Genomic DNA, 20,285 nt, shown 5'->3' with positions numbered 1-20,285 from the left:
AGATATTGTAATTTCACCTGGTTAATGTGAATATTATATGGTTACTATGGGCGGCCATCTTAGATTGTAGGTGCCCTAGACATCAGACAACCACGACACCCTCTTCATTCAATTAGACAGTCTTGATTTAGTAGGGATAGAGACCTCAATGACCCTTGTAGGTCAAGCAGATTCCGAATTAGTGTCATTTCATCTGGCTAATATGATGATTATGGTTGCTCGGGCGGCCATCTTGGATTTCAGGTGTCCTAGATCTCAGACATCCATGAAACCCCCTTCATTCACTCAGCCAGCCTTGAATTAGTGGGGATATACACCTCAACATACACCTTGTAGGTCAGGCAGATTCCGAATTATTGTCATTTCACCTGGCTAATTTGATGATTTATGGTTGCTATGGGCGGCCATCTTAGATTTCAGGTGTCCTGGACCTCACATATCCATGAAACCCCCTTCATTCACTCAGCCAGCCTTGATTTAGTGGGGATAGACACCTCAATGACCCTTGTAGGTCAAGCAGATTCCGAATTATTGTCATTTCACCTGGCTAATATGATGATTTATGGTTGCTATGGGCGGCCATCTTGGATTTCAGGTGTCCTAGACCTCAGACTTCCATGAAACCCCCTTCATTCACTCAGCCAGTCTTGATTTAGTGGGGATAGACACCTCAATGACCCTTGTAGGTCTGGCAGATTCCGAATTATTGTCATATCATCTGGCTAATTATTATGATGATTATGGTTGCTACTGGCCGCCATCTTGGATTCCAGGTGTCCTGGACCTAAGACATCCATGAAACCCCCTTCATTCAATTAGACAGTCTTAATTTAGTGGGGATAGACACCTCAATCACCCTTCTAGGTTAAGTAGTTTCGGAGTTATTGTCATTTTACCTGGTTCAAAAGTACATTTTGGCGACCATTTTGAAAAATTGCCATATACAGAGTTTGCCCGGGTTTGGAATTTTCCACCTAGTCCTCTTTGAAAAATGTATACGGGTCTGTAGGACAAGGCCTGGACTATAATGCGCGATTGAGCGTATTAACACCTGAGGGACCTTGAGTGAGTATGTCTACTTTTTAATTATTCCTAAAACGTTTTAGCGCCGTGTACATAACCTATAATATTAGATTATGATTATTATTGTTCACAGTATGTATAAGCGTATCTTGGGGTAGATTATTCATCCAGTAGTTCAAACTTTACTTTGTAAATTAAATCTAATACGTTGCATCTGAAAACATCGGACTTCGTCCGGCGAGGAATGTGGTGACTCCTATAGGCGAAACAAAACAATCTCTACAAGCGCGTTAGGCGCCCAATGCAAGTTAGGATGAAGCTCAAAACCACTGTAATAAGAACACTGAACACTTCTTCAGTCCTGAGGATAAGGAGGAGATGTGGTTCAAGAGAGGAGTCAGAGAATCCATATGGCAGAGAGTGGAGGAGCCCGACATTAACAAGAACCTTTTTTGTTATTGTTGTGGTTGTGTTTTGTAGGCGTTGATATTATTTAAATCCATTGCTTTCTTTAGATCGCCCTGAAAATGTCTTATTCACCAAGTCAACTCACATCCCACTAATGGAAAATTACAATGAGCCCATTACGTTGACCTGCTCTGCTGACGGGAATCCTTTACCGTATGAATTTACTTGGTATCAAGATGGATCCCCAGTATACGGAGAATACGCAAGCTCGTTGACTTATCTAAATGCGCAACGAGAAAACGCGGGATTATACAGATGTGTAGCTGGTAATGGGTTATCAACAACGGGAGAGTCACCACTGGGGAACATAACTGTTTACTGTAAGTATAGATCGTATAAATATCTGCTTCATGTCCACTTTGAGAAAAATGATTGAGGGTTTCCAGGCATAAAGAGCAAGGTTAACAGACTTGATGGTAAGTGGTGACAGTGGTATGTGAACATAAAATCAGGGAAAGAAAATTTACTTACCTTCGGTACTGGCTATTCAAGGGTAATTTTTAAAGGCATGTCCAAAATGCAGACTGCAATCCTTTTGATAATACCAAATGAGGCATATCTTTCGAAAAGATTGGAGCATCTTTACATTTTAACACCAGTATGACCTTTCGTGACCCATAGCGATTTAGGGGTTCATTCGTATAATTATTTTCATGACTGAACGATTGTTTATGCCCGAGATGCCGCTTGCGGTCCGAGAGCATAAACAACGTTTCATACTTACCCTGTTCACACTTGCCAGAACATTTTGCAATTCTTATATCATCAAAATAATAACAAAAATTAACAAGTAACTTAATTAAAAACGTTATATCCTCCATTTTCCCTACCCAGTGATCGCACAGCTGGGCTACCGGGCATAAACATTGTTTATTCCCTGTTCTCGACCAATGAGAAACGCGAAAATCACGTAATCAAGTATAAACAGGGGTTAATAAAAAACGGGTCCAACAATTTTAAAATAAGTTTTGTTCTTTGCACTTCATGTACGAAAACGCTCATGCTTTTATCACAAAGTGTACAATACTTCTGGTTACCAACTGCATACATGTATTAACTATTTTTTAAATCTCTCTTCTCTCTGTCAACTTGCTAAACGCAAAGTGTGCTAAACCTTGGGAGTTTATGCATGTGCGTGACACACTATAAATTTCTGCGCTTTTTCCCCCGTCTATTGTGCCCTTTCTCGTGCTCTCAATTTGCATTTTATGGGTTAGTATGTAAATTTTAAAGACCCATTCAGCGCAAGTGTAAAAAAATATAAATTATTTATAAATTGCTTAAAATTGAAGGATAAGTCATTCACATTGTCATTTGATATTTTTGACATGAAAAATTTGGCAAAAAACAAAGAAAGCAGCAGTATTTACGAAGCTGCAGCCCCATTCAAATACATGTAGCAAATTGTAGATGCCATGTAAATGCCTTATTTTGTCTTAAATACAGGGCTTTCGGCTGAACCACTAGCAGGCTATGTTAGCACATCTATGACAATGACAGAGTATCAAAATCTGAGCCCCCTCGTCAAAATAAAATCATGCTATGCACATGGTACAGTTGGCAGAATTCAGGAAACTAATGTTTAATTTTGACCTCTCAGTTGTTGGTCATACTATAACTTTGACTAATCAGTATTCTCATCAAGACTAAAGGCCTATTTTCCCCTCATTTCAGATTCAAATAATATTACGAACAAAGGTGAAAATATCAAGAGTGTTGAAGTCCAACAAAATATAACAATGAACTGCATTGCCGAAGGTTTACCTAGACCAGAAATGAGCTGGAAAGATCCAAAGGGAAACATACTACCAAGTGACGACGATAGAATAACCATTGAGGAACAGATTGAAGAAAACGACGGTGTTCATGGAACTCGCATAAAAAGTCAACTGAATATTGACGATGTAAAAACAAGTGATTATGGGAGTTACGCGTGCATTGCGAGTAATTCAATTGGTCAGCCTGATCTGTTTATAGTTAATTTAGATGGTACATGTAAGTAGTATGCTCGAGATCAAATCATCAAATAAATTTATCTAATGAGCTCTTTTTCAATGATAGCTGAAAAGATGACGGTTTCCCATAATAAACATTGAGTGAGCATTCAAAATACATTTAAACAAAATTAATCATCACGATTGTTAATGTCCACTTTTTGTGGGACACAATGTAGTTTTAATATCTATTTCACCACACTGCCCTGCGGGTTAAACTAAAACAAAACCAGACAAACAAACACACAAACAAACCAGATTACGTTCTAGTTTAACTTATATTTGCTTGATGATTTGTTTCCTACTGAATAGTTATGCAGTAAACTGAATAAAATTATTAATTCATGATGCATTTAAATACTTAAGTATTTATTTAAGTATACTGTTATATTATTCATCCAATATTGATTGATTGATTGATTGATTGATTGATTGATTGATTGATTGATTGATTGATTGATTGATTGATTGATTGATTGATTGATTGATCGATCGATTGATTGATTGATTGATTGGTTGGTTGATTGATGTATTCTTAAAGTATTTATTTAAGTATACTGTTATATTATTCATCCAATATTGATTGATTGATTGATTGATTGATTGATTGATTGATTGATTGATTGATTGATTGATTGATTGATTGATTGATTGATCGATCGATCGATTGATTGATTGATTGATTGGTTGGTTGATTGATGTATTCTTTCTTGATTTGTTTCCAACCACAGCAGGACACGCCAAAATGAAATTGTTTCTCAAAGTGTTTTTAGAATAGAATTTATTGCACAGGCTAAGGAAGCCTGATTGCCTCTTTGAAATAGCCGAGTGGAAGTGTTTGCAAAGTATCCTATGTATAAAAGAATATATGAATATTAACTGTACATCATACGATTCGTGATACCCAATTGTGGTACAATTGATCTGGTTTAGAGTATTCTAATTTTATATACGCCAATATATTTATTTATAATTTAGTGCAAATGAAGACTGAAAACATTGTCAAAAAAATCTTATGTAAAAATTACATATAGCCCCGCGAAAGATTATGTTTTTCGTTTGTATGGCTATCTAATCCTTTATTTTCTAAAATTAACTTTGGGGTTCTATGTGAAATTGTTGTATATATAAATTGTAAAAAAAACAGAGTGTCGTCACAAAAATGGTACCTTGCAAGCCAATGACCACGAGCTATCACGTGAATATATGTATTGTAATATGTAATTAAGGCCTCTATTGTCGTATTGTCACATAAACACACAATATTATCAACAACATAGCGAGCGCTTTAATACACATTAATGTTTTAAGCAGGTAAAATCTCAAAATATGGTATGTTTTCTACTTTTGCTTGTCATAATATTGTTATTATTGGTATTGGTACGTTGGAGTTGTGTATAATTATAGCTTCACATTTCAAGATGGATACTTATGAATCAGGTGGGCGACAGGTCTAGCGAATTGTTATTATATACTTCATTAATATATTTTTGTTCATTGATTGGTTAAAAGTGGATCACATGACCAAAAATAGTTCTACCATCAGTACTCCTATCCGTAAATAGTACCTCTAAGCCGTAAAGAGTATTTTCAATGTCCCGGATGAGCCGTAAATAGTACCTCCAAGCCGTAAATAGTACTTTTGACCATGCCTTCCGCGTGCGCGCATTCGATGCGACGGAACAGTTCACGCACGCGAAACTGCCATAGCGTGATTTCTCGCTGCTGTAATTGGTTAGCCCGATTTTAGCCTATTCGATTTTTTTGAAGGGCAAAATATAGGTTTTGCTTAAATTGGTCGTGATGTTCACTCAGGATAGAAGCTGGAGAGTCAAAACGTCAAATAAAATTCTTTTAACCAATCAATGAACAAAGAATATATTAATGAAGTATATAAAACAAATATATACTGCCTTTATTCGAAGTTCTGGTTAAAACTATGGTCCCTCGTTGAGATCAACTAATACTATTTTCCTTCGGGGCTGCGCCCCTCAGGAAAATAGTACTAATTGATCTTACCTCGGGCCCATAGTTTTAACCAGAACCTCTCATGGCAGTATATATTTGTATACTATACTGACATTAGTTCGATTGCCATGATAGCGGCAAGATACGCCATGGGCTCGAGGCCCTCCTCTGTCAAACTAGTTTCCTTTTTTGAATATTTCAAATAGGGCTAGCGAATTTATTTATGGCGTAGGGTGAAGTAGTTTCCTACTCACAATATATAGTTATGTATTCAAATTTTTTCATTGCAATTTTTTCTTCTTTCAGCAAAATATGTTCCAACGCCAAATAACTTGGGAGCTATAATTGGTAGTACGGTGGGCGTAATAATTGCTATACTTATTGTTGTAATTTGCATACTCGTCTACTATATATCTATATTACGCAAGCAACGTCGTGAGAGAGGTACGAACAATAGTTGATAAAGCTAATTAATATTTATTCATTCTACATCATCAAAACAATAATATTTATATATTTTTATTACTATTATTATTACTAGTATTAGTGGTATTATTGTTATTATTATTATTATTATTATTATTATTATTATTATTATTATTATTATTAGTGTTATTATTATTATTATTATTATTATAATACAGATACAGATGATGAGGCGAATACTGGATCAACAACGTAAATACAGCCATCTTGAGTATTGGTTACTTTGTCTTGCACTTATTCCTTTTTTTTAATTTAGTAAAATTGTTTAATAGTGTTAAAATAACGTTTTAAGCTCCATATTTTAGTAACTTATGTGCTTTATCTTTGTTTCTTTGAGATTACGACTTACAAACACGGGAAAAGTTAACGAAATAGAGCAACATGGTGGTACCGGCAAGTCTGGATTTGCAGGTAGGTCAAAATTCAAGGTCAAAGTGTGCAGAATATGCAGTAGAGACAAAGGGTAAAGAGGCATATTCATTGTAGTGCCGTAATTAGATTTTCGTAACATAGGCGGGGGAGGACGGGGTGGTTGGCAAACATCTTGAGAATGTATCACTTGCTATTAACCCGAAGCTCATGTTTCTTTTTGCGGATGCAGCGGTGTTTGACCGGGCGTGTGATGGCCTGGGTGGTGGCCTGAGATGTGCTTGCTTTTCAGCCTTTCACACTAAAAATACCTTAATAATTGAAGGTCTTTTGGGGGACAAAATATGTATCTGCAATAACGAAGGTCAAAATTTTGAAATGATCCTCGGCTTTTATTCCTAGCTACATACACAATATCATTAGATTTATAAACTGTACTTCGAGGACTGTTAGATATGAAACATATAAATAGAACTATCAATAATAATTTGCCATCAAATTTCTTTTTTTTATTGCCAATTGCAAAAAAAAAATCAAAATTACTTGATATCAGAAGGACATTCTTCGTATTCAGAATGCAATTCGATATATCTGATGTGCGTTCATGTCCCACAAAGATTACTGTGCAAACATCGCAATCCGTTCCCTTAAGGTCCCGGAAAACCACCCATCCTAGACAAGGCAAGGTAAAGGGAGAGGAGGCAAGCCGAAAACCATCCACATTACCACCCCAACCCATGTTTACATTACTGAATCTGGATCACCTATTTTTTTCAGTAAACATTTCATTATTTTCAGAGACTGATTTCAATGGACAGGAACCATATGTCAATTCTTTACTAAAGCAATTCATATTTCCGCGAGGAAATTTGCACATTCTAACCGAACTTGGTCATGGGGAATTTGGAAAAGTGTTTTCAGGAATTGCTATAGGAATAGTTTCGGGAGAAAAGGAAACACAAGTGGCTGTCAAGACTCTTAAAGGTGAGCTGAACTAATTTTTTTGTCTTATGTCTTGTTTTCATTCGCGGATTTGCTTTGTGAAATCGATGTACTTTGTTTAGATATTGAGGTTATTTGTTGGGTTCATCACATAGTGACGTATGGTGATTTTATTTTTGCAATGTTTGGTGTACAGGTTTAAAATATCGTTCTCTTCAATTACGCCAAGTTCCAAAGCTGAGAATTAAGTACTTGATTAGTAATTAAATAATTAAATCGGCGTATAGTAAGGAAATGGTTTTAAAAAAAGTAGAAAAATTGTATCACATAGTGGCGTATCATATAACACCGTTATGTGATGTACCTTTACGTAAACAGAAAAATTACACACCCCTTACCAACCTGCCACCCCCATGATGGCTACGCCCCTGATGATTACATACTTTATGTCCTTTTAAAGACAATGCCGATAATGAAGCAAAGCAACAGTTAATAAAGGAATTCAATCTGATGAAATCACTTATGCCAGCGCTCGTAAATGAAAAGAACCGAAATGTTGTACAATTGCTTGGTGGATGCATGAATGAAGGTATGGATAACCGTGTCTCGTTCTGCTTCTCCTTTCTTTCGTTCATCCTTTCTTGTTTGTTTTTCCTTTCATTTTTTCCATCTGTCTTTTCTTTATATCCTTTATTAGTTCCTTCTCATATGTATCTTAATTCTCTATGCCTACTCATGCATTTCTTCATGTACCTACCCAGCAAACACAAAACGTTTTCTACATCATTCGCAACAGGTTACAAAAGGTTGTCAGAAAACATTTAAATATCGGGTTATATAAAGGGTAAAACGTTTTCATATACATTAAAAACATTTTTTGATAATCTGCTGCCCAGCAAACACAAAATGTTTTACAGAAAACGTTTAAATGTCGGGTTATATAAAGGGTATAAAAACGTTTTAATAACATTCCAAAAACATTTTTGAAAACTTGATATAAAACATTCTAAACAGAATGTTATTTTGGGGTTGAAAAAATATTTGGCAAAAATGTTTGCCCAAAATATTTACAATAACGTTTTAAAAACGTTTTCATGACCTTTATATAACCCGACATTTAAATGTTATTAAAAGGTTTTGAAAAAACATTTTAAGAACATTTCTGTGTTTACTGGGTGCAAATATTTTAACATAATGTTATTTAAGTGTTGCCAAAATATTTGGCAAAAAATGTTTGCAAAAATAGTTTACAATAACATTTTGAAAACATTATAAAAATATTGTTGTGGTGTATTTTTTTCAGACAAAACGTTTTAAAACGTTTTCATGACCTTTATAATATAACCCGACATTTAATGTTATTAAAACCTTTTTACCTAAACTAAAACCCAAAATATAACTTATTTAAAACGTTTTTAAAACGTGTTTGTGTTTGCTGGGATACTTGTTGGACCGTTTAATTCTCCTTTTTTCCGCTCGGTAATTTATCAAAATATTAAAGCCATATATTATAACATTTTCATTCAAAAATAGATAAGTATTTCTTTGCTATAAAATGGTATCTTTTACTGTCAGATATATCCCCTTATAATTAACTAAGGCAAAGCAAAGAAAATTGGAACTTACCACCAGCGCCGATGTCGCCAATACGTATCACTCCTTCGGTCGTGTTATGGTACGATCGTTTGTTGTGTATATCACCGTCCCGCACGTCGTGTACGTGCTGTGTTATGAACATCGCGTATGCGTTCATAGACTCTGAATGCGTTCAACTAATATTTCCATCGTAATAATAAAACGACGCTTTTTGATTTTTGCAGGGTATGTTGGTTTAATAAAAGTACAATATAATCGTCTGAAAAACAGAATTTTGAAAAATATTAAGGGCGTCCTGCTCAGCAAATGTTATAATAGGCCTATGTCTTTTTAAGTCATTTTTTCTTCTTTCTTTTCTCCGTTTCTTTGTACTTAGTGTTAGATAGTAGAGAAATTGCGATGTTCCATGCGCCTTGTACAAACTGTCAATTTCAACGCACTTCGTGCGTTACAACTGGAAGTTTGTATCAAAGATGCCAATCTCAATCTTTCTTTATACGGCCGAACCCACACACAATCTGTACGCATTAGCGCGCGGAATTAGCCGCACGTATGAATGAAGTCAAGTTCTCAAATACATTATAAAACTGACAAACTGTGTACATTTTCTGTGTTGTCCGCGCATTTATTTTGTACGTGCAGAATCTTGAATATTAGTTTCAATAATACATTTCGACCGAACGTACTTAAAAAACAATTGACATAATAACTCCCTATAAATACTTGCAATGAGTGTTTAAATGGGCCATTCTAATTGAAATCCATACACCACTATGTAAAACATGACCTTAATCTTACACAGGAGTGTGAATTTCAAATAGGCTGAATGTGTAACTTCATTTTGTGATTAAGGTCATGTATTCCATAGAGGGTGAATGAATTTCAACTGGAATAGCCTAATTAACAATTAACTTTTTTCCAATCTAGATCCCATATGTATAATACTAGAATATATGAAAAATGGCAACCTCAAGAATCTGCTTCGTGAAAGCAGAACTATTGGAGATGGCATCTATAGCAACCTCTTCGCTGGTAGTAAATGCTTTACACCAACGCAACTGATTGGCTTTGCGCAACAGGTCGCTAACGGGATGGACTTTTTAGCACGGCAAAAGGTGAACGTTTTATAATGTTTCTAATTTTAAATTCCTTTTCTGTCTTAGTTCTTACTTTAAAAGGAAACACATATCAATAACATTTCTCCAGAATCAACAACGCAAGAACATGCAGTGTTTTATCAATTTCACTTAAATTTACTTCTATGTTCAGCAAGGAAATGTAGACCGCAAAAGAAGTATGTTACCAGTTATTGTCACCTCTGTATATCCAACCAAGACAGATATGTTATAATTATAACTAGCAGCCAATAGCTACATCGTTTAGAACGGATTGAAGACCTCAATCGTTGAAATCGGTCAAGAAAAAAGACACGGTGATTCAAAATGTCAAGGAATGATGCAAAACTCAGTGCAGATTGCTACATTAGGTGCCCTATTGATTTGTACACAAAAGCGTCCTCGAACCGAAGAACTTTAGCGCCGTGCTTTCCATTGATTAGGATATCTAACCCTAGAACTATGAAGCGGGGGTTGTACCACCTAAGGGTTTTTCATACGTCATAAAAATACGAGGCTTGACGCCCAAACGACTTAAAGATGAAGCCCCACTTTTGGTCTAAGTTCCTTAGGGAATTAGTCAAGGTTAAAATGTATTCATGTAAATTCTGTTCTGTCTATCATCACAGTAACAGGTGTAAGTCAGTTCTTCACAGAAGAACTGGCCAAGCGGGGCTTCCTCTTTTAAGCTAATCATAGATTCATCCTGTGCGCTCATTTAAGTGATAACATTGTCCCCAGCACCTTACCCGGGGGTAGGACCGACCATCAATGAGGGGGGGGGTAAGACCGACCATAGGTTTCTACAAAAATATCCATGATTTCATTTCCCTCTTGTAAAGAGATATTGACTTTTACTTCTTTGTTAGTTTTAAATAGTCATTTCCTTTATATTTAGGAGAAAATATGGTGAAAATCGCATGTTCGTAGAATTTTAGCCCCCCCCTTGTAGTAAGTATAAGTAATAACATTATAACGGCACAGCAACAATGTTTAGTTTAATGTTTAGTTTAATGTTTAGTTTAATTTCAAAAGCTAACAAACTCGACCTTCCTATTGATATTCAACTTGAGCTGTTTGATCAACTTGTCCAACCTATTCTTCTCTATGGTTGTGAGATTTGGGCGGTTGGTGACATTTCTGAAATTGAACAACTTTATTTGAAGTTTTGTAAACAAATTTTAAGACTCAAACGCAATACTACAAATTGCATGGTATATGGTGAATTGGGAAGGTGTGGGATGAGTACTGTTATCGACAAAAGAATGGTCATGTTCTGGTATAAACTAGCCAATAGTAAACACAGCAAACTTTCAAGCATGGTGTACAGGCTGACACGAGCTTTATATGACAAGGGAATTTATCAATCAGCGTGGCTGACAAAACTTAAGTCTGTTCTTGACAACACTGGTCTCTCATATCTATGGAACATGGATTTAGAAATGGTTAATCAATCTTGGCTTAAGAATACTATTGGTCAAAGGCTTGTCGATATCTCTAGACAACAATGGAATGCTGAAGTAAATGCCAAAAGTTCTTGTACTAATTACAGAATTTTTAAGACAGAACTTCAGTTTGAAGAATATCTCACCATCCTCAACCAACGCGACCGTATCAGACTTTGTAGATTTAGATGTAATAACAGTAAAATACCGATCGTTACAGGGCGTTACCAGGGCATTGAACGGCAAAATAGAATATGCCCTTTGTGTACAAATGCTCAACTTGGGGACGAGTTCCACTATCTTTTCCAATGTCCGTCTCTGGCTGAAGAGAGGATGCTGTTCCTAGAACAATCTTACATCTCTAGACCAAACACTCTCAAAATGAACACTCTTTTTAACAGCCAGAGAGGTAATGAGTTATCAAAACTTGTAAAGTTTTGTCATTGTATTATGAAAAAGTTTAATTGACTCATATTCTGATATAGATGTCATTGCAATAGGTCTAGGCCTATATGTTTGTTTGTTTTTTTGTTTGTTTGTTTGTTTGTTTTTTTGTTTTTTTGTTTTTGTTTTTTTTGTTGTTGTTTTTTTGGGACACTTTTGTTGTATTGTATGATATTGTAGGTTATGATAATTATGTCTTATTGTAACTCTCTTATACCAAATGTTTTGGTGGCATAGAGACAAATAAAACTTATAAAACTTAAACTTATAAACTTAACTTATAAACTTATAAACTTATAAACTTATAACTTATAGCAACATTATTTGGGGGAATGTTTGTACTTATTTGGATATCACTGGATAGAGGAGACCCATAGCTATAACATTAGTACCAAATAGAACGGTATATATCGTTTATAATTGTAAAATTAGGGGTTGCAGAATATGTCTCAGTAGTTCTAGATTGTAGATTTGTTGATTTTCCTATTTGAATGAATATGATTTGAAATTATCCGTATTGCCAAAAGAAAACAAAATTAATAATTTATAGTTGTCATTATCTGGATGTTTCAATGTTATGACCTATGAACTGGCAAGGTTCCATATAGGATTCTAAAATAAGATGACTTCCCAGATACGCCTATAGCAAACAATACTTTTTTGTATTAATGTGTAAAGACGAATAAATTGGTACTATTTTAATTCAATTTGGAGCATTTTGAAACTTTGACCAATAAACAATGTTATTTATAATACCCTTTCAGATATTTTGACCTTTAAATATAGGCATTCTGGAGATACAATGTACATGGTCATGGACATTTTTATCACTTGGGACCACAGAAACCAGAAACAACTTGTGATTTTTACAACATGATTAAATCATCTAAAACATTTAATCCCCTTGTGTGACCTTTGACTTTAATAACTCAATACCTTCTTCTATATATTACTTGAAGCAATAAAATGCATTAATACTTAATTATCTCGATCTCTATCTACGACTATTGAAACCGACGACATGACATGTTGCGACTTGTTTTTTAATTTCAGTGCATTCATCGAGATCTCGCGGCTCGTAATGTTCTTTTGAATGAAACGTTCAAATGCAAAGTATCTGACTTTGGTTTGGCTGAAGACGTCATGAATGTTGAAGTATATCGTCGACAAAACGAGGTTAATCTTTTGATTAATTGGGGCATTTATAGAGGGTTCCTGGTCCAATTAGTTTATTTACTATTTTGTAGTCAGTCGTAGTTCAAATTGCAACAGAAAAAAACAAGATAAAATTCAATATATACATGTCCGGACCAATCAAAATCGGGATCTTATGTAAATCGTTCGAGGTTTAAGAACTGCTTTTCATTTCCAAAGCAATTTCTTTAAAATCACTCTCCTATATCCAAGTCCAAGTTGTTCACAACAGTGAAGCATCAGTCCTCCACAGTCCAAAATCATACGGGGAGATTTCCGTCAAATTTTGATGTTGTTATTCAAAATGTTGAAATAATATTAGTAATAACTGACGAGAAGGGTTGCTGTCCATTTTAGGTTGAAATAGCAAGGTAAAGTGAACGAAACTCCACTGGTTATTTTGGCCATTTAACACGCAGTTCTATGGGAAGACATATTATCATAATTTTTAAATTATGATAATATGTCGACCTTTGCTCTGTTGACCTACAAAGACAACAAATTTGGCCGATTCCATTTAGGTGCAAGTTGGGACATATGTAAGCATTACAAATATGCACAAGAATCAGGTTTGAAAAAAAATAACCGATTTCATATTATAAGATCGTACATTATGGCTTTAATATACATATTTCCAGCAAATTCTATGTACAAGGTGTCCCATAAAAAGGTTACATGTAGAAAATGAACCGCATTTTGCGATGGTACAACAAAATAATGTCATTTTTTCAGATATTATTTATTCATCCTTCTTGTAACTGTCTGCGAAGTTTCAATTCCTTATCTTAAAATCAACTTAACTTATGAGCGCAAGATGACATGGGTGTCAAGAGTGCATACCCATCAAAATATCGCACAATGAAAGTTGATCACAAACACGACTTTGTTTTCAGATTTTTTCTTTATTACTTTTTATGTTTCTCTTAATTTTTCATTGTTGAACTTATTGCACAAAAGAAACATATTGAAAAATTAAATATTGCACACTGAAAATAAATCAGTTTTAGAGCTTCTTGACTCTTGGTGGTAACAAATAAAGGAAGATGGTCATTAGAGAAGAACACGTATTTGGTAAAAGCAGTTCTGCACGCTGTATCTCCTATCATCAACATAATGAAATGAATAACAATCTTTTGCATTTTGGCCTTGCTTGGATTTTGTTGACTTGAAATCGCTGCTGTTGTTTTTATATTTCTGACTGAACTCTTGAAATAAAACTGAACAAGTTGTATTCTTTATTTTGTCAAAAAAAAACCCACTGCATCTGCCATGCTATGACTGTGCCTACTCAAGTGCCCCGCCAAATGCACGGTGGCTGTGACGGTGGTATAATGAATATCGTGTTGCATTATTTCACGTAAAGAGCTTGGTCAAGAATGCCTGGAATATGGTCTAAGTACGTAGGTTGTGAACTTGACATTCACAGGGGTACTAGTAGAGGGTATATAGATTATGTCATGAAAAGGATAGTTGTATATTTTGTTCACATTAACTTAGATTATTTTCAAAAATCTACATGTAACCTTTTTATGGGACACCCGGTATTATCAAATATGAATACACCTCAGAATATAATATCTAGGAATACAGTCTCAAAAATCCACCCAAATATATTAGGAATATACTCAAATATTCAGAAATACACCCAAATGCATCAGGAATAAACCCAATGATCAAATAAAGTTAATCTGGGGCATTTACTTTTTTATGTGTATATTGTCATTTTAGTGTCGTCTTCCATTACGTTGGATGGCAATTGAGTCAGTCCTTGGTGATGTACACACTATAGAAAGTGACGTGTGGTCTTTTGGCGTACTGCTGTGGGAGATTGTTACTCTTGGTAAAGACTCAATCGTAATATTATGACTCTTCCTTGTTGATACTAACAAATAATAAAAATTCCCTTTAAAAGGGAAGGCCAGCCTCAATGCAGAAGAGGTCTTGTAAATAGTTTGGGTCACCGTGAAAGGCATTTTTAGGATCACGCTTACATCCATGTTACATGACAGTTCACCAAACCATCAATGGTGAGAACATGCACACGGAAACAGCAAAAAACATTAACTCCTATAACTCCTGCCAACTCTTTAATTCATTACTCCAAATTGTTCTGTATTTTTGTCTTTACTGCTTTTTACCCATGCTTATTAAAATCAAGAAATACACTGCAGTTGTTAGTTAATTCGCTATGTTAACTCAACTTACATGCACATTTTATTTTAAAATAATTTTATATTATTTCGCAATGTATAGTTTACTATAAAGTAGATAGTGGCAAGCATATGATAAAGGACTGATCATTCACTACAATCTTCACTTTTAAACTGTATTTTTTGAATGTGTTGATTGTTAGTCCGAAACTCCTGCAAAGCTATGGACATGGCATCTTACCTATACTCCATTCTGTAATAGTCTGCATTGTGTGTTTTCTCAGTCTTCAATCATTTTGTTGAATGTAATTTTATGAATCAAATAAAAAGATAGAAATTGGCCTCGCTTTAGTTATGTGTATTTTACAGTATTTATAATTTATAAAGTAAGACAATAATTTATTTATTTTCTATAACTGCATGTCAAAATATGGGATATATTGTTCAATATTATAGCTAGGCTTGTGCCCATATTATATCTATCCCCTGAATACTTTATTGTCCATCGGATTTTTCCTGTTGAAAAGACAAAACTGATGTTAAAGATAGCAATAATATCATCAATAACATTTTGAGTCAATTTTATCCATAAAACGATACAGGATAGGATAGATAATTACTTTGACTTCAATGTGGTCCATATAATGAAGATTTTGATTCTACAACATTATTAGATCTGTTATCATCATATCAATTATGCACTCACAGGCAACCAAACATCATGCTATGCTCAGTAGTCCACTGATATGACCTCGTGATCATTCCCCGCTTTGACCATGTCATTTTTTTTGATATGCTGATTGCTGAACAAGTTTATGTTTATATGTGTAGGCCTAACCTATGATAACTTTTTAAGTCATAATTAATTCAAACATAACTTTGGCAATACTCAATCGTTTTCGTTCGTTGAAACGGCAAAACATACTTTCTTTTCCTTGCAAATCGAATTAGCAGACATCAAAAACATTTCCACCACGAGAAGTAAAAAAATAATTCATACCAATAGAAGAAGGCTATAATCTTAGCTAATCTTTAGTGTACACAAACCCCATCTCAGAATTAGGTACCAGCCCTATGGGTTGGCGAAAAGGAGTATTAAATAATAAAAAAGTAGAAAGATTAAAACTCTCATCTGCTTTGAAAAACTCTTAGCATTTTAATTTATGATGCTTTTATCTTCTACTTCTTCAGGATCAAGACCATATCCAAAATTGAAAGGCAGTGACGTTCAGAAACTTCTGAAAAACGGACAGAGAATGCCTCAGCCGAAACACTGCAGTGAACAATTGTACGTATTTTACATTTTTTTAAATCTTAAAAGTAACAATATTTGCCCGTATTTCACTAATAATATGTGGAGCCCTGAAGCAAATTAAGCAGACATTAAGATAAAACAGACAACATACACTAATTTAAAATGAGAATTCTTTCAAACCGATGAGAATTAGACAAAACTATGAGAATTGAACAGTTTCTCATCTCTACGAAACTTTCTCATCCAAATGAATGAGCAATATTAATTAACGTGTTGACAACCTGTCACATTGTATTGTCGTGTTATAGTTTCTCATTTAAAACAATGTGACAGGTTGTTGACATGTTAATTAGTTTTTCTCATTAACACCCCATGTGGAGTACTTTAATACGTCTTACAGTTGCATCTTATGTCAAATCAGCTGGACTTTTTTGCTAGTTTTGTGCTAAATTCCAGTTGAAAATTGTGATGCACGAATTGGTCTAAAATTTTACAATTTTGATTTAGAATTCAAAACTCTTCCACACTGTTACTACTTTTTATGGATGAATATGGATGCATATGGTTGGATCTGGAATAAACTGTTGAATTCTGTTGGAATTCCAAATTCTTCCACGGGGGGGGGGGGTATGGTTTTCACATGGAATAGCCTATTTTCATCATGTCTGATTTTCATTCTTCAGATATAACATTATGTTAGTGTGTTGGGAAAAGGAACCCTCTAAGCGACCATCATTTGAAAAGTTGATGAGGCTTCTCGACGAAGTTTTAGAAGGAGAGAATGTAAGATACACCAAAATACTTTCAATTCAAGGGAGGGTGGACTTAATTATGAGTATCCACGTGGTACTTATTAGGGAGGAAAATAGTGGGAGAGGACGTTGATTTTTTTAGCATATCAAAAGCAGGGGAAAATCATATTTGACACACATTTTTGGTTATTGAAAAAACAATAAAGATGTCAGGGGTGCCTAACACAGCCAACACAAAAACGTTTTACAGGAAACGTTTAAATGTCGGGTTATATAAAACGTTCTAATAACACTCAGAAACATTTTTTGAAAACTTGTACAACATTCTAATGCAATGTTATTAAGGGATGCCAAAATATTTTCCAAAAAGATTTGCCAAAAAATCTTTTACAATAACATTTTAACAATATGGGGTGGGGGGCTCGCATAACATTGAAATTAACGTGCTCACTCTACATCACAGCAGACCCGTCTTATATCCTCTACGAATTCATTACACTTGCTCACGTTACATAGTAAATAACTATCAATGAGCATACATTTAAGAGATACATTGAATTTGATATAACAATATTAGAAACAAACTGCACTTACTAAATACAATGCATAAACCGTAATTCATAATATAAACAATTTTCACAGGGCTACCTGTCATTGGTTGACTTCGAGACCAAGGTGTATGAGGACGTGTCTTTACCAGCTCCGAACGAAAAGGTGTAGAAGGTCGACTAGAACTGACTAAACGGCGACAAAAAGATAGCGACATGCAAGGCTCGACTAGAACACACTCAACGGAAACTGTATTCGTTAAATGTTTTAATCGACTTCTTAATTTTGTTTTTAGTTCACATTATTGAAGACCGAATTAAAAATAGACTAGTTTGCCTATGACGCGTCCTGTCAACCAGATCAAAAATGTTGTACTGCGCAGGTCAGCAATCACGTCGCGCCTTTGCCCTGACGTCAGACGCAAACAATTTTTTATTCCGTCTTTAATTATAGTTTGGTTTTTATAATTTGTAATTCCTTAGAATGTGCTTTGCAGCTAACGTTAGGCCGAATCAACCCTATTATATCTAGTCTTCATAATTACCAAACATTTAGACGATACTTCCGAAAATTGTGTCAACCCAGGGGCGTAGCCAGCTTTTTTGGTCAGGGGGACAAAACAAAATTTTGGGGGAACAGACGAAAACAAATTACTGTTGCGTCATACAATACATAGAGACTGTATGTCTTCGAGCTTTAAAAAAAGGCTTTATTGGGATGATATGCGCGCTTACTCGCAAAAAATTAGTATTTTACACTATTGTCGCTCATTATCAGGATGGAAATGGTTTTATCTTTACAATGTGCGCGCGTAGCACGCAAAATGTTTGTATTTTACACTATTTTGGCCCATGATCAGGCTGAATTTTGGTAGAAAAGGGGCTCCTTGCCCCTTTTCTTTTCCTTTGCCCTCCTGATTTTCTCTTTCATTACGCTACTGTGTCAACCGTAATTCTTCTTGTACATATTTTCCAATCTAGGCAAAGCTTGGAAGCATGTTCTATAATAAAACTCTTGATTTATTTTCTTTCTAAATGAAAACAAGATCAATGAAGTCCAATGTTCAATTATTTCCTAATACCGTATTCTAAAATTACAGAAGGTTACTATACACAGATACTCTGCAAAATTTATAATAAGCACAGGAATCAGCTGTGATTACAGTGTACAAAGGGACACTTGAATATTGAGTCATTACAGTGTATAATAAGCGTATAATAAGACTACATATTCAAAGGTAAATTAAGGCAGATCGGATAGCAAGAGCCATATTTTTCTATTTTTAGTAATTTAACTAAGACACTGCAGTGTACTTCTTGATATTAATATTGTATTGATAATACATGAGTCACGGAAGCCAATGGATTGCATGTATCTTGCGGTTCTTGATTTGAAGGGACACCTTGAGATCTTAAGGCCGTATAAAATTAATATTTTGGTTCTCGTCCAGAGGATTTTCATGTGTAAAATCAGCATTGTCTGTAGTTTTCGGGCTTTTCCAACAGTGCTCGAGGAAACGATGAGGCACTTTTTTTTTTTTTTTTTTTGAGATTCTGAGGGATAAACCCCTAGAGTACCACAAAAAGACTTGGAAGTGGTCCCTGTTCTCTAATAAACTTATTTATATATATGAACAATTCATAAATCATTCCAAAGTCTAAAATAATCTGACAAATCCCAGAAATTGAGGAGGGAGGGGACGAGAACCAAAACATTAATTTTATACGGCCTAACCCTCGTCCCCTCCAACTTGCTTCAAAGCAGTGCATACGCTTTCTTTAATACAGGATTCTGTCGTTTGGCAAAGATATCGTCAAATCCGTATTTTCGGACTGTCGAAAGCCCAACTATACGGTGCGCTGTAACACATGTAAAAAAATACGTAACTCGCAAATTCAGTGTCCGAATCAACTGAAATTTTGGAAATAAATTTGTTCGTTGATATCTATTGAACCATACCCTATAAAGAGAATGTTAAAATCACGTAGGCCTAATACCCCTTTAAAGTAAAATCATGCACGTTTGTGCAGTGAGATCAAAATTCCGTGCAGTGAGAATTAAAAATCCGTGCTTAAAATATTTCTATACATTTTGACAAACTCAATAGGGATGCTTTAATTAGAGCACCTACCGTACAGTCATTGGAACAGTGTAAATGCTACCTTTTTGAAAATATATTTTTTTATCCTGGAACGTCTTCAAAATTATAATTCTCTCCTTCCTAAGTTATATAATTCATGAATATGAGTGCAGGGAAAACTCTCCGGTCTGATGCCTTGAAAAGTCCTAAATGTAAAAACACGTGAGCTTGGGCCTCTACCCTCCTGGACCAGGGGCTTTGCCCCACGACTCCACCAGGGGATCTAATACTATAAGGCGGATACTCGTATAATCCCTACAAGTGAGCAGAGCGTTGGACTGTAGTAATTTCCTCCCCTAAAATCATTTTCTTAGGCCTTCGGCCAATTTTTTTAAATTATGGTGATTTTTTTAGTGAAAATGGAAGATTTGTTTGTACTCATTTTGTGGGTGGTT

General features: G+C 34.9%; 1 protein-coding gene across 1 annotated transcript in view; it reads left to right on the top strand.

The window, feature by feature from the left end:
• The window catches only part of LOC140167840 (fibroblast growth factor receptor-like), a 32,685-nt gene extending 13,449 nt beyond the window's left edge, over positions 1–19,236 (top strand). Inside the window, exons 7-19 of the mRNA XM_072191131.1 lie at positions 1,539–1,811; positions 3,166–3,486; positions 5,760–5,897; positions 6,098–6,131; positions 6,277–6,350; positions 7,107–7,292; positions 7,711–7,839; positions 9,774–9,961; positions 12,904–13,026; positions 14,773–14,884; positions 16,386–16,482; positions 17,133–17,232; positions 17,844–19,236. Of these exons, the coding sequence (XP_072047232.1) occupies positions 1,539–1,811; positions 3,166–3,486; positions 5,760–5,897; positions 6,098–6,131; positions 6,277–6,350; positions 7,107–7,292; positions 7,711–7,839; positions 9,774–9,961; positions 12,904–13,026; positions 14,773–14,884; positions 16,386–16,482; positions 17,133–17,232; positions 17,844–17,921 (1,853 nt within the window). The 3' untranslated portion in view covers positions 17,922–19,236. The remainder of the gene's footprint in view (positions 1–1,538; positions 1,812–3,165; positions 3,487–5,759; positions 5,898–6,097; positions 6,132–6,276; positions 6,351–7,106; positions 7,293–7,710; positions 7,840–9,773; positions 9,962–12,903; positions 13,027–14,772; positions 14,885–16,385; positions 16,483–17,132; positions 17,233–17,843) is intronic.
• Positions 19,237–20,285: the final 1,049 nt, after the last annotated feature.

This window comes from Amphiura filiformis, chromosome 13 (genome assembly GCF_039555335.1).
Source record: "Amphiura filiformis chromosome 13, Afil_fr2py, whole genome shotgun sequence".
NCBI classification, from domain to species: Eukaryota; Metazoa; Echinodermata; class Ophiuroidea; order Amphilepidida; family Amphiuridae; genus Amphiura; species Amphiura filiformis.
Note: the sequence above shows the minus strand (reverse complement) of the source record. Positions and strands in the feature narration are given on the sequence as shown.